The sequence below is a fragment of the Pseudochaenichthys georgianus genome, chromosome 24 (assembly GCF_902827115.2).
Source record: "Pseudochaenichthys georgianus chromosome 24, fPseGeo1.2, whole genome shotgun sequence".
NCBI lineage: Eukaryota > Metazoa > Chordata > Actinopteri > Perciformes > Channichthyidae > Pseudochaenichthys > Pseudochaenichthys georgianus.
Window position 1 is genome coordinate 24,275,359 of NC_047526.1, and position 14,419 is coordinate 24,289,777.

Here is a 14,419-nt window from a genome sequence, read left to right on the forward strand (position 1 = left end):
CGTCTCGATTCACGATGCTCATGACTGTCATCTGACAGTAAAATGAAACCCGATGGACATCTGGTGTACCAGCCAGACTATAATCGATATTTGAATTAGGTACATTCTCAGAGTTAGAAATAATAGCATACACACATAAAACGAACACTGGATTATAGACAGGTGATGTGACAGAGGGACATTTTCCTCCATCAAAAGATATACAGTTGCCAGTTAGGTGTAGCCTAACGTTGATGACATATCCATAGATACTATCGTTAGTAACTAACATTAAAAACAACGTTAATGGTGAAGCCCGTGAAATGATGCCAAAACAAGCCAAACACCCATCGCCGAGAGCTGACTGCTAGCTACAGATAGCTAGATCCTGGGTGTTGGTGGATCCAAACAGAGGGATGTGTGGACTTTCACGGATCAAAACATGTCAGCAGCGGAATTAATCTCCTCCGTTTTAATGTACCTTCTTTGTGCAGTGACGCTGATCTAGCCAGCCGAGATGCTCGTGAATGCAGCAGCCTGTGTTGTTGTCTCCTCCACAAAGAACAGCCAGACAGTGATAGCTAAGAGGCTAACCGAGCAGCTAGCTAGCTGAACCTGAACCACCATCAGCGGAGACTGGCTCTGTCCATCCGCCGCTGGCAACTCGTCGCTAACTGGCTACGGCTAGCACGTTAGCCGAGTGTTTATGCCAACGTTGTTTTCAATGTTAGCACGTCGTTCTTAATGATACAAGCATGTCAGTGTCGCAGTGGGCACAACGGAAAAGTAATGTCAGACCTGCCGTCAACAAAGCCGGAGAACCTCAATAAGCAGTGGAGTGCTTACCTCTGTTGCTGCTGCTTCTTCCTCTGCCTGCAGCCGCTACTGTACACTGGCAGGGCCCGACAGCAGGGTCACGTGACAGGAACGTGATTTAGACCAATTAGATCATCAGAGTTCTCATCAACAACTGGAGTTGTCTAAATGTAATGTAATCTTAAATATCAGGATGAAAGAATGATGGACATGGTTGTAAAGCTATATAAATAATGTAGGTAGCATTGATTAGTTAAAACATGTCTACAAATGTGTTTAACAAGTATTAATTCTTAAGCAATGGCTTAATATCACGCATTGTTGCAAACAACGACAATAGTAATGCTTAAAATGAAGCAATTTCCCATTTAAACAGTTGGGTAATTTCATGTAGAACATTTGTTTTAATAATTGATTGCAAGGTGATATGTTCTAGTGTAGACAATAATGAATTTAGTTTTGGTGTATCTGATTGTTTTAATTTCCTTGCTACCTGCCTATGGTACATTATACATGTCCATCATATCTTCTTTCAAGTTAATAGCCAAATTATTTCAAGAATTTCCTTTCAATCATAAACATAATTTAAGGTTTTAATATTGAACATGATGGACTTTTTTTTTTTTTGGATTGTGATATGATACATTTCAATTTGTTAGTCTGCTGTGGTTTTTGGAAGTACAATATCCAAGCTAGCAAATGTTTAAATCAGTATATACATTTCTCTAGACACCCTGCAATGGAATTTGTAAGACTATAAAAACGGTATTTATACGTAAACATTGTCACAGATCCCACTCCGGAACACAGGAGGGCAGCACGGGGGAGAGCTAGTTTCCCTTTTGTTCCACCTTCTCCAAAAACATGGCGGCTCCCATGGCTCTCAGACGAGAATTATTTTCTCTTGGAAGGGTTCTTAGCAGAGTCTCACATTTGGTAAGAAACGAATATATTTGTATTTGTACAACATCTACGAACAATGAACTAACATCTGTTTGAGAAGGAGTTATTACATCTCACAGTTTGGTCCCTGACAGCCGTTGTAGCATGGTGGGTCGGTTGTACAGTAAATGTCATTTCTAGATGTTTACTAATGTAAGTGTATTTACAGGGACCGAGAGCTTTGGGTGCCTGTTCACCTCACTTAAAATGCTATAAAATAAGGTAAGCTGCAATTTCACTTCTTCACTCGTTTGTTGTCTACGCAGTTTATTATTAACTGCAATAAACCTGGACCTCGCATTAGAGCTGTTGTCTGCAAAGTACACCAACTAGGCATTACAAGACCCCCCTGCCCAGTTATCTGTTGTATTGCTATGTTTACAGTGACATTTATTGTACCTTTTTTCAACAAAAGTTTTCAATAAGTAGTATTTCCACCTATTTTTTTGTATTGTGAAATAGGCCATACATTAGTGCTGGACTGGAGTCTCACAATTTCAAAGCAAAGTCTGTCTACTCTTTAAACCTTAAAAATATTATTTGTTACCATAATAATCTAGAATAGATGATGGCACTTTTGTATATCTGAATAATTTCCTTATGTGCAAATGTTTTGATCCACATCACTATCAGATTTTTTAAATAACATTATTACTTATGTTCTAGACCTGCATTATCTACTTGAATGTGGTAAGACGTGTTAAATGTGAATTACTGTTTTGTTGCTGCAGGTCTCTTCTACCATTAGCACCCAGTACTTCCTTCCACACAGCAACAGTGCTTCCATCAACACCTTCACCAGTGAGTTATCAGTACAAATGCAATCATCTTAAACTGCTCAAGGTTGAAATAATACAAAAAAGACCGATCATATGCATTTATTGTGTTTTCATTTGTTTCCCTGCAGATCACTGTCACAGAAGAGCCTGACGCACTGTTTCAGAGAGTGTCGGTGCTGGTCAAAGGTCATGACAGAGCCGTGTTGGACAGCTATGAGATATTCTCCACCATGGCAGCCAATGAGCTGGGCATCACAAAAAACAAAGTGTGAGTAGCCTCCTGATACCTTTTTTAAGCTGCTAAAATCTTTACTGAAGACCTTTTTTGATGAACTTTTGTTCTTCTGCCACAGTTACGAACCTCCCAAGGACATGGAGAGATTGACGCTCCTGAAGTCGATTCACATCTTCAAAAATCACAGAGTCCAGTATGAGATGAGGACGCACTACCGGTGCATCGAGGTGATGATCCTGAACAGGGCTAATTATGTTTGTTTTATTCAATTAATCGATGGTTATTAAAACTTCAAAATGGTTTGTGATCAGGGGAGGAATTTCACTGAGGGTTGTGTTGGCCAAAGCCTTAAATATCTACTAGGGTTAATTATTTTTAACAATTACTGCTTGAATTTTTAAAACACAAGTCCAATTTCTGTGGACTTGTGTTTTATTTAAAGGCTCTTCTCCCTGGAGTTTGGCATGTGTCTACTCAAATTAACACTAAGTGCCCCTGCCCCTGAAATGATGAAATTCCTGACCTGTTAGTGATAATTTGGTTATGAATCTAAGATGTCCCTTCTCCTGTTTTGTAGCTGTCTCATATAACTGGCTGCACAGCACAGGTTTACCTTGAATACATCCAGAGGAACCTCCCTGAAGGTGTAGCCATGGAGGTGACAAAGGTAAGCAACTATCCCACCTGCTCAATCTAATGCTGCATTCAAGCCTGAATTAATGTGTTTTTTCCCTTTGCTGTTGTTATCAGACAGCCATGGAGAAGGTTCCAGATCACATCAAAGAACCCATGTGGGAGGAACAACCCGTTGATGACAAGCCCAGCCAGTGAAAACGTTGATCGAATTACTGGATGTTTTCTCAGAATTTAATATGTTAACAACTGCAATTTTAACGTGTAGTTTTCATGGATTCTTAAAACTGCTCAGCATAACGTTTTCAGCAATATCCTCAATATAGAGTTTAACACCAGAACTGGCATTCATTACGTCAACATGTAACAGTCATTATCTACTGTCAGTTGTGTTTTCATTGTTCTGTTGCAAAACAGTGTGGAATTACTTGTGTTTTTTCAATAAATACATTATAACAGACTTATGTGCAGTTATTTAAAAAGGAATTATAGTTTATAATAGAACTTCTACATTAATATAACATTGTTTGTCGGATTGTAGATGCAGTGGTTTCTAATTCTGTATGACGAACACATATTCTGTAGGACACAAGACCAGCACACAATACATTTCTTTTTGCTTTTATTGAATTATTGGTTTACAAAGATATTTCAGGGGAACACAAATAAAAGTAAATGACAATTTAATATGTATCTTCTGCTTAACAGTAATAAATACTACATGGCTTATCCTGAGATAGATGGCTATTCTACTTGTAGTCTCCATACATTACCTGAAGGTGTGCTTACTGTCTGTTCTTGTTAACATTTGACAGTACAGATATACTTACATGTAAGTTGGTAAATCCAAAATGTATTGTTTGTATTCATTTATTAAAAAACGAAATGCCACAACCTTTATTCAATATTCCTCACGGTCTCGCCGAGTTTGTTACTGTTGCAGTGGTTTCAACTTCCCTCCTGAAAGACAGAATCTCCAGGCATCAGAGCAAAGGGTTTAGAGATAAAGACACAAGAGGAGACTCACCTTTTCAAGTTCCCGAACTCGGTGACTCGGGGGGGGGGGGGGGGGGATCCTGTGGCCTGGGAGGTAAACTGTACTGTGTGTCCCCCTTCAGGAGACAACAACAGTCAGGCTGTTATCATTAACCAAAGGGAGAAACAAGAGTGGAATGCAAAGACTAGAGAGGCAGCAACAAGTACGAAAAGTGCTGAAGACAAGAAAGAACAGGAGGAAAGTGCAACACTTTGACACATTTATGAAAGAGACTGGCTTTGATGAATACCTCTCGAGGTATTCTGAGTGCGTCGGAAATAAAATACTTTCATTCACAAAAAATGGAAATTCCTTTGTTGCACTGGCAGTAAATGCAACATGCAGTATTAATAAGAAATGTGTCTTCATAGGATTGTGCTTCTGCTTCACAGCTGGGGTTTGTTTTATCTGTATACACTCAGTTGAGCTAAAATAGCAGTACACTATGGAGCTACATGCATTCACAAAATAAAAAATATGTTTAGTCGTCAACAACTCATGGTGTCTGTTTATCACTGATTCTAGAGTAAATCATTAATTTGATAATCTTCTTTTTGCTATAACCTAATATAAACATCTATAACTTCTATATTTATTAATAACATATTTAAAATGTACAGGAGTGTAGGATACATTATGCATTATAAGAGTATTAAATGAAATAGACAAATCCATTTTAAATCAATTTACAATTATTGTCAATATATTATCCTAGCAGCACACAAATATTAGAGTCCATATCAGAGTGTTTATCCTTTGCAGATGATGTCCTCCTTTTAGACATGCAACCACTGAATTGGAACTGTGGCATTACTCAAGTTGAGTGGTTCTGAGTCCTCCGGTGAAATTCATAAGGTAACATATGGTCATCTTTCAAGTTACTAAAAGTGAAATTTAAAGATGCATTTTTTAGCCTTTTAATATCTGCAATAAGCTTCAGCTGTCTGCAGGCTGAATGTTCCGTTAAAGGCTCTTGATCGTCCAATCTTATCCTAAATGTATATAATAGTGTGCATTTTTGCAGTGGTCTTAACATGGATAAAGTGTTCACTTTCAAATATGAAATACTGTTACTGTGTACAGTTCTAGATTTAACATTGCAATTCATTATTTCCATACAATACAGATAAAGTATAATGACAACTCTCAGACTCTCAAAAAATAGAGAAGTTGAGTTTATTTTTATTTGTTTTTCCACGACTACGTCATGTCTTGACGGTTTTCATTAAAACACAATCACAGGTTCACAAAAGTTAGGTAAATTACAGTTAAGAGAGTATTTATAAACACAGTCAAGAGTAACTTGTCCTTAAATGAAGCAAATACTAACGGAATTGTCTTTATAAAATCTAGAAACTAGAAATCTATTTTCAATATACTATTAATTTGTAATGTATTTTCCACTTTGTCATTACAAGATAGTTTGCTGTAGACAAACATGAATGTTTAAACAGCAATACTGGCGACTCAAAATAGCTGCACATTAATGATATACAATATAAAATAAAATACTCATGAATACTTGACAAGTGTCTGTTCACTTGAAAATTGTGGAAGTGTTAAACAAAAGTCACACCACTGCTTATTAAAGTTATAATACTTAACTATTTCCATGTAACAATAGGTAAGGTTTAAGAGGTCCAAGTTGTACTAAGCTAGTTTACAGTGGTGCTCGAGGGATGCTGTGCACTCTTTAATTCCTTTTCACCCAACTTTCCCCATATAAAAATATGCATTGCATTCTTTATTATGGATCAGGAAAGCTTCTTAAGGCAAGAACCACAGCACATTTAAAGAACTTGAACAATATGTTTTCTTCCCATTCAGAACAGGGGTTTCAAACTTGTTTAGCTTTTTCTTGACAATGTCAAATACTTCCTACAGTACCAACAGTATTTCTGTAACATAGATAATACAATGCCTTTACATTGTAAAAGTTGTGAGGCATTTTATGCTGTTATTAGTCATTTTGACATAAATTCTTTGCCAGTAGACAATACCATTATGCAGACATTTGGCCACAGAGTATGTCATGAAGATACTCAGAAACTTAGTGTAACACATAATCATGGGGCAGTTACTGCACCACTGTGGGCCCCTTCTGCATTAACAAGTGTTTGGTTATTGTTTTTAGGGCAGGCTGTGTTAAAAGCGTCGGCCATCAGGGGGCCCTGGCCACCTCTGGCCTCTGCCAGGTGGGCGGTGAGGAGGAGGAGAGACTGGTCCATTGTGGTAGCTGTGTAAAAGGATGAAATCACACATTGGATTCTTGGCCTTGGCCAATAAGGGCACACTCTGATAAGAGCAGCCATCTGAACTAATCCAGTCAGGGGTGTGATCCCCTCTGTTACTGTGTACCTTTCAAAGGCTAAATCCAATGTCATGTATTTACAGTACTTCATGCACGGGCTTCAAATAGTTGTAGTGGGTGTAATTATTATTAACAAACTAAGCAAACGTTTTTGTCTGAAAAATTGTTGTAGTAAGACAGATTTGTGGGCTATTCTATTTTTTTGATAAACAAACTGAGAATTGTAATTATGAGAGAATAATGTAAACCCTAAAGTGAAAGCTATAGTGAGGTATAAGTAGGGTTGGGTACCGAGAACCGGTTCCGGTTCGGAACCGGTTCCAACATTTCGATTCCAACGGCATCATTTAGAAATGTGAATTTCGGTTCCGCTTTTCGATTCCTGAGGAAATGTTTCTCGCCGCTCTCCGTAGCCTACTGCATGACTGCAGCGGGGCGGGAAATGTAGCGTTGTATCTACATTTCCTACAGTGTAACCTGAGACCAGGGCCGGCCCGTCGCACTGGCGTTATAGATGTTCGTCTAGGGCGCCAGATCTGTGGAGGCGCTGCGCTGCCAGCTCTGGGAGAAAAAAAAAATGTTTTGACCGTTGGTGCTCATCCTAATTTTCGGCCTTGATGTAACAACATTCATAATTAAGTAAATGTAACACCCTTTTCACCCCGGCTACACGTTTCATTTGCCCTGTACGATGGGCGCTGCAAGTGATGAAAATGGGGGATGTTGGCTTATCTGGCAACCGCAGCTCACAGCCAAAGTGCGAGTGAGCTAGGGAGAAAGGGAGGGCGCTGTTGTTATTAGCATCTGGTGCTAGCTGCTCTGACGGATATAAGAAGAAGATGTTTCTACAATGATGTGGAGGGAGAGTCCTCTCCAGTCATACTGAGAGGCTGATAACTACAGCTCAGTGAGGTAAAGGACTCTGAGGGTTTAAATAGTTCACTTTAGTCTAAGTTATCTCAGTGGGTCTCAAACGTTTTGATCACAATTTATGTAAACACATATTTCCAAGGCACTCTTTTATAATGATTGGGATAAAACAGGTTTGAAATCATTCCAATGTATACTATAGGACAGTAAACCAGACACATCGTTTTAAACTGGAGAGATAAAAACATATGCATAAATAAAATAGTAAAATAAGATATGAATGAACAACAAAAATAAAATGCATTACATGTAGGCTATTTGTTATTTAATTATTAAAATGTAAACCGATCTTTTTCATATGGGTGTTTAGAGTTGTACCCCCTAGATCTAGTCTCTAGTAATTCTGCGTGTGCACCAGATTGAAGCATTTTACTTCAAAATGTTCAAACATTTCTTCCCGGTATGCCTGAGAAGGCAGATATGCTTGTTTTTCTCAACAAGAACTGTTTTTAAAAGTTGGACTGTTGCACTGTTGTAGCTTCAGTGGTTCTCATGTTAAAGTTACATAGCAGTGAATATAAACAGACTGATTAATGTGAATATTACTTTAAACTAACCTGTGTAAAAGTTTCTCGAATAAATGTAATTTTTTTGGTGGAAGAAGCATGTATCATTTTTTTACCCTGCCCCTCAAAGAATCGGAATCGAGAACCGTTAAGAACCGGAATCGAAAAGTAGAATCGGAATCGGAATCGGAATCGTGGAAATTCAAACGATACCCAACCCTAGGTATAAGAGGAAACCGACAGAAAGGACTGTACATTGTATACAACCCATCGCTGTTTAGTGCATATCACAAAATTAAGGAATATAACTAGTGTAGGCTTGTCTCAAATCTCACCGGATGTTATTTTGAGGAATCTTAAAAGTGTTCAAGGAAAGTGCAGAGAACTGAGACTTACAAAGCTTAAGCGTGGTTATAATATTAAAACAGCTCTTACCCTCTTGGGCCTCGGGGGTGAAAGTGGTGTGGAGGTCCAGGGGGGGGCATGCCGCAGCCTCGAGGGAGTGGAGGAGGCCCTCTGAAAGCAGGGTGACCTGGAGGAGGGGGGGGACGGGGTCCGTGCCTACAGACAGCAAAACAAAAAACGTTGTATGTTTTCATTCAGAGGAAACCTGGGGCCTGTACTACGAAGCTGGTTCAACCTAACCTGGATATGTTTGAGTTAGCCGGTTGGCCTAATCCAAAACATACACGCTCTCGCTAAACGGTACTACGACGCGGGTTATCAAGTGGATCGCTCAAGCCAGCCGTGTCCTATCTAGTTAGGTGCGCGTTCACATGAAAGGGGTGGTATTTGGAGCATTCGACCAATCACAAACATGGAGAAGCATACTGACAGCGCAGCGTCATACTTCCTGAATGAAAAGTCAACTATATAATTAGACAAATATGAAGACGTTAAACTTTAAACATGACTCAAACACTTTATCCAGGATCAAAGCCACATAGCTGCACCTGCAAGGTGAATACAGCTGGTAAAAGAACAAAGTGTTTGAATGCGTACATTAACAGGTTTATGATATCACTGCCCCGTCAAAGACACGAGTGGATCTGACTTTAATTACATTTGTCTCGAGTGTTTCGTCAACTTAATGTGTTGCTTAAAATAATACTTCTGCATACAGTATGTGACACTGAGTGTTGCACGGCCAGATACGGCTCAGCTGACTCAGATAAGGAAATATATGTTACATTATGATGTGATATGCCGCGGACTGTAGGCCTACTTAATGTTACTCTGATCCGGTTACTTATGTTGTGGCAGATATTTAAGTAAGCTTTCTTAACGCTAATGTTATAATAGTCAGATTGCTCTGAAGATGGGAGGTGATATTCTATTAATGTTCACGCTCACAGTCGATGATTTTTGCCAGCCGTCTTTCCTGCAACGGCAGCTTTTCTGTATTTCCTTTCTCCTGTAATATGACTTGATCGCTTTAAACTCCGCACACTGAGCTCTGATTGGTCAGCAGGCAGTGCTTTCACTGAGTTGAGCCCTTAGCCTGCAGCCTAACCTGGTCCCGACCAGGTTAGCCGCACAGCACAAGTTACCATGGAGATCTAGCCTGCTAAAAAGAGAACCAGCTTCGTAGGACCGGAAACCCCGAGTTTTCCCTGAAGTTAGCCGGGTAAGCGAAAATCCTGCTTCGTAGTATACCCCCCTGATGTAAGGATACACACGAGCAAAAGTGAGTGACAACCAACAGAAGATAAGATAGACTGCTCCAAAAAAAATTATGTTTCAAATGTATATAACTTACTATACGGTAGCTATAAAAACTAAACATTTCGGTCACAAGTTTTTAGAATCAGGAGGATCGTTCTTTAATCTTAGACAAGCTACTCTGTGAATGTGATTGTGCGTGAGCCGGTTACCTGTGCATGGGTGGAAAAGGGCCTCTGAGGTGCATGGGAGGGGGGGGAGGAGGAGGGCCCATGCCCATTGGTCCACCCCTACCTCGATGACCTCTCATGTCTGGGTAAGGACGCATCCTCCTCATTCCTCTGAGAGGGAAGAACAGGAAATGCAACTTATTCAAAACATGGCATTTTTTATACAGCAAATCTCTAGGGTGATTAAGGTGATTCCCTTATATCATTTATAACCACACAACTCAAAAAGCAACTTTCTGAATGAATACCACCTAGTATATTTCAATGTTTGTACCTCATGGGTGCAAATCCCTTCATGGCTCCTTCTCTCCCTCGATCTCTCCCGTATCCAGGTGGACCAAACCCTTTTATCATGCCCCGCCCACCACGCATGCCGTCTCGACTCATCCGACCCCGGCTTCTAAACACACGACCCCTGAGGAGATTAAAACAAATTTGAGGAAAAAATTGCCACCCTGCAACGAGTGTGCAAGTCTTGCTATGATCACCGCAAATTGGGCAAAATTAGAAAGTATTCAGGTAAATGAAAGCTTCTCATAATCATGTAATGCAACAGTTCACCATTATGTATCCATAAATACAGTATGTGGCTGTGAGGAAACACGAGACTTACCTAAATGTGTTGTCCACTAAGGTTTTCTGAGGTTCATCCTTGGAAATCCTTGAAGTTTCGGTCACATTTTCTGTGTTTGCGTCCATCTGAAATGATGCAAGTCAATATTTATATACAGTACACTGTCACTCTTATAAGATTATTTAATAAAAACGTTCTTAAAAAACATATCCAACTCCTCCATAGACAAGAAAATGATTTCTACATTCAAAATGCAAATTCACATTTTACACTTTTGCTCTCTTACACTTTTGCTCTCTTGCAATGTTGTATGAGATCATTCTTGGTAAGACTCCCTGACAAAAAATACTTTAAAGGCATGTGTTCCTACATTGTGACACAAGGCTGTAAAACTTCACTCAGCAGATCTTGGAAATATAAAACCTCTGTATTGCATTCCCTGCATTGCTCCATCATCGAGTGTGACACGCTGTGCATGCCTCACACTGAAGCAGGTGACAAGTGTTTAGGTAAAACACGGACATAGTCAAAGCTGATAGCGGGAAAAGTATTAATAGTCTCAAAGCCCAGATCGCTGGTATACAAAAAAAATACAAAATCTGTGAGGCTTCTAGACAGTGGAGTTGGGTTAGACTTTTGAAAAATATAGGGGAAAGGTACAGTAAGGCGTGAGGTTGCTGTGCAGGGAAACTGCCTCTTAACATATCTGGGGAATTTGCATTTTAGGAGTGACTTTAAAAATATGCCCTGAAGGAGAAACCGCCCCAGAAGAAAAAAAACAGAAAAGCTGTTACTTGTTTTTCTACCTGTGTGTTTAATACTTTGTTTGAAGATCCAGCAAACAACAAAAGCTTAACATGTGCACAATACTCCCTAAAAATACACTTATTCTAAAATAAACTCTATAAAAAGGTATGATGAGGTCACCATGAGCAAAGAAGTATTTGCAAGTCTAAAAACATTAACATTTTGGATCATTTATTATTTTTCACAAACTCTGGCTTATACAATCTTTCAGTTTTTCATTTTGTAAGCTGTTTATGGTGTTGTTGAATTGTGGTGTACTTAATTGTGTTCGTCCAATTTATTTCAATGAGGTTGGAAGTCCCTCCTTCTATCCTCAACTATATATGTGGAAATCTATTTACACATATATCTATATAGACACTTGTGGAGCAGTTATTCCTTCAAATTAATTGCCTTTAATTCATATAAGCTTTAGAGACAGAAACTATGTCATGCAGGCTGGCACACACACATACTCTATCACAGTGTTATTTTTAAGTAAATAAGCCTGCAGAGCTACAGGCACGTCGAGCGTCATGGAAACATTGTTATCCTGATCCTAGAGACGGTTAGAGCTGTTTCATTTTAAGCTAGGACAATCAGAGGGGCACTGTTCAACACATACACTTACATTTCTAATAATGCTCCTTACAGGAGCTATTGTCGAACACATGTGTTTAAATTATAACGCAAATGGCATGGAGGGCCCTGTCTAATTCCTGGAATAAACAACGCAGAGACGACCTGACACACAGTATACTGTGTCCAAAACTGTGTATTTGTTATACATAATATTCGACTAGGTATCTCAGATTTGCACAGGTATTTTCCTAGAAATAAAATACAACTTAAAAGGCCGAATAACAAGATTGTACCTAAACGTTATTCGTTAAATAAAAGGGGCGTTTCTGTGGTTTTCAAACGCTTTGGTGAAACACAGAGATGGGACTTACTTCAGTTGGTGATGCAGGCGAGGTAGATTAAAAAACTAAACCAACTTCCCTAGTAGCTAGTAAAAATCAAAATATATATATATATATAGGCTATATATATTAGAAAAATAAAAACATTTACGACATTTCCTGCAGCTTCTGTGGCTCCGTTTTGAAATGGCGACTTCGTCCGGCTTTACTTCATCCCAGGTTGGATTTATTTGTGAGGAACAACCATGGGAACAACACATTATGAGGATGGTCACGCCCACTTGGAGGAATACTGGTGTCTGATTGGCTACTTGTTGCTCTCAGTCAGCCTGTTTAAGAAATGTCGGCCTTCTGATTGGAGGAATTGGCTGACGTATGTTCTAATTGTACCACTCATCCTGAAGTTAATTAACTGGGCCAAGTTCAAAACATAGGCTATTTATTGTAGTTGTACCCATTTGTGATCGAAAAATATATTATTTTTTTTATAAATTATTTGCCAATGCACAAATCCCAAAAACGTTTTCTAAATAAGTTACATCGTTTTGCTGAAAAGTGAGTATTTCTTAAGATAGTCCTACTATGTTAAATCTTTGGTCACATGAGAACAATCAAGTATGTGGTATCTATAAACTCATAACAAGTTGATTATTAATATCAATTATATATTTTAAATGCCAAGGTCAGGTCCTGCTGTTAATTGCAAATGCAAGATGTTAGATCAATCAGAACCAATGTTGTGCTATTTCACATTGTTCATTAAGTCTCTTGGCACATGGGTTAGGGTAAATACCTGTCTGGGTACGCAACCTGGAATTGACACATCGTTTATCTAATGGATGTGTTTAACAGTGTATTAACAGGCCTGCTATATTGTATAGTAAGGAAAATAATAGAATTTTTAACTCGTCAGTTACAAAAAAAACAGGACCAATTATTATATAGCTTTCAGACACAACTTTAATATAGGCTATTATGAAGCTACTTAAACTTTAACACAAACAGCAACAACATGCAACAAATATGATGAGGTTTCACTAAGTTCTCTGCTCACACGATACACAAACAAGGTGGGCCTAGGAGAACACCTTCATCAGTAAAGCTACATTTCATACCAAGGAGAAAACATATACACATATAACAATCAGCAAACTATATTTCCAAACATTTAATTCACAACTCCAACAAAGGCAGCCTCATATACAAAGTAATGGTCAAGTGCCCAATAAACAATATTTACATCACGAGAAGGGCAAACAAGAGAGCAATTTAATTAAATCAAATGTTAAAGTTCACTTAAAAATGTTGTGTTACTCATCGAATATATAAAACGAACTCCATTAAATGTCCAGGTCAGAGTAAACCTTATGCGTAAAAAGTAAATTTGCGTCCGTTACGCGCGGCCCAGAATGTCTGAAAGCTTGTTGATGTATTCAATAGTGTATTTGAGAGTCTGTATCTTGGTCAGGGGTTGGCCTGTCTGACTGTAGTCCGGCGGCAGGTAGTCCCGGAGGTGGTGCAGAGCCTCTGCAAGACTCCTCATCCGCATCTTCTCCCTCTCGCTGGCCTTCACGCGTCTCTTGGTGGACATCTTCGGCTTGCCCTGCCTCTGCTCTTTGGAAGAGGACCTGCGCTCCGGGAATCCGTAAGGGCAGTCTATCATCTCCTGACTGCCGCTAGAGAAGCACATCTCCGGGGAAGAGCACATGGAGTCTATGGAGGACTCCGGGGAAGTGGACTGAAGTGAGTCATGATCTTCTCCAAACGCACCCTCATGGCTCTTCCACTCAGACAGCATTTTAGCTGTGACAACATCCATGTCCATGTTAGAAATATCCTTCCCGACAGTCGTGCAGCGAGGATGACATCAGGGGTGAATGACAGGTTCTGTGAAGGAGATTTTTCTGCAAGGAGTTTTTATATAGAAGCAGATCTCCGGAGCTTTATGGGTTCACAGCTCGGGCGAAAAAAAGTTCAAAGAAAACCCCAAGTGCCAAAATGCGACCTTTCCGAAGGTTCGTTATCACTGGGGTGTGAATAAGGCTAAATCGACGGATAATGTGATGGAAAGAAAAAT

The 14,419-nt window shown here is 39.3% G+C and overlaps 4 protein-coding genes across 8 annotated transcripts in view; 1 reads left to right on the forward strand and 3 right to left on the reverse strand.

Annotated features, from left to right (window-relative positions):
• The window catches only part of tulp4a (TUB like protein 4a), a 31,618-nt gene extending 30,686 nt beyond the window's left edge, over positions 1-932 (reverse strand). For 2 of the 3 annotated variants that reach the window (XM_034076006.1, XM_034076004.1), the window contains exon 1: positions 826-932. The gene's annotated coding sequence lies outside the window, so the exon portion shown is untranslated. The other variant, XM_034076005.1, reaches the window with a different exon arrangement.
• Positions 933-1,586: 654 nt separating this feature from the next.
• mrps10 (mitochondrial ribosomal protein S10) lies at positions 1,587-3,844 on the forward strand. The gene is made up of 7 exons (XM_034076009.1): positions 1,587-1,731; positions 1,907-1,959; positions 2,469-2,538; positions 2,645-2,784; positions 2,870-2,978; positions 3,329-3,418; positions 3,502-3,844. The coding sequence occupies exons 1-7, from the start codon at positions 1,660-1,662 to the stop codon at positions 3,580-3,582; spliced, it is 615 nt and encodes a 204-aa protein (XP_033931900.1). The 5' UTR covers positions 1,587-1,659; the 3' UTR covers positions 3,583-3,844.
• Positions 3,845-3,906: 62 nt separating this feature from the next.
• LOC117439885 (histidine-rich glycoprotein) lies at positions 3,907-12,545 on the reverse strand. Of its 3 annotated transcripts, none has more exons than XM_034076011.1 (6): positions 12,373-12,545; positions 10,673-10,758; positions 10,334-10,474; positions 10,042-10,170; positions 8,603-8,728; positions 3,907-4,344 (listed from the first exon to the last, which is right to left on the reverse strand). In XM_034076011.1, the coding sequence occupies exons 2-6, from the start codon at positions 10,756-10,758 to the stop codon at positions 4,296-4,298; spliced, it is 531 nt and encodes a 176-aa protein (XP_033931902.1). In that variant the 5' UTR covers positions 12,373-12,545; the 3' UTR covers positions 3,907-4,295. The 3 variants fall into 3 exon arrangements, with proteins under 3 accessions (XP_033931902.1, XP_033931901.1, XP_071057970.1); XM_034076010.1 differs by lacking the exon at positions 3,907-4,344 and adding an exon at positions 5,581-6,656; XM_071201869.1 differs by lacking the exon at positions 3,907-4,344 and adding an exon at positions 5,581-7,292.
• Positions 12,546-13,426: 881 nt separating this feature from the next.
• Positions 13,427-14,309, reverse strand: msgn1 (mesogenin 1). Its single transcript, XM_034076012.1, has one exon. It carries the CDS (start codon positions 14,165-14,167, stop codon positions 13,736-13,738), a length of 432 nt encoding a protein of 143 aa, XP_033931903.1. The 5' UTR covers positions 14,168-14,309; the 3' UTR covers positions 13,427-13,735.
• Between the last annotated feature and the right edge of the window lie 110 nt (positions 14,310-14,419).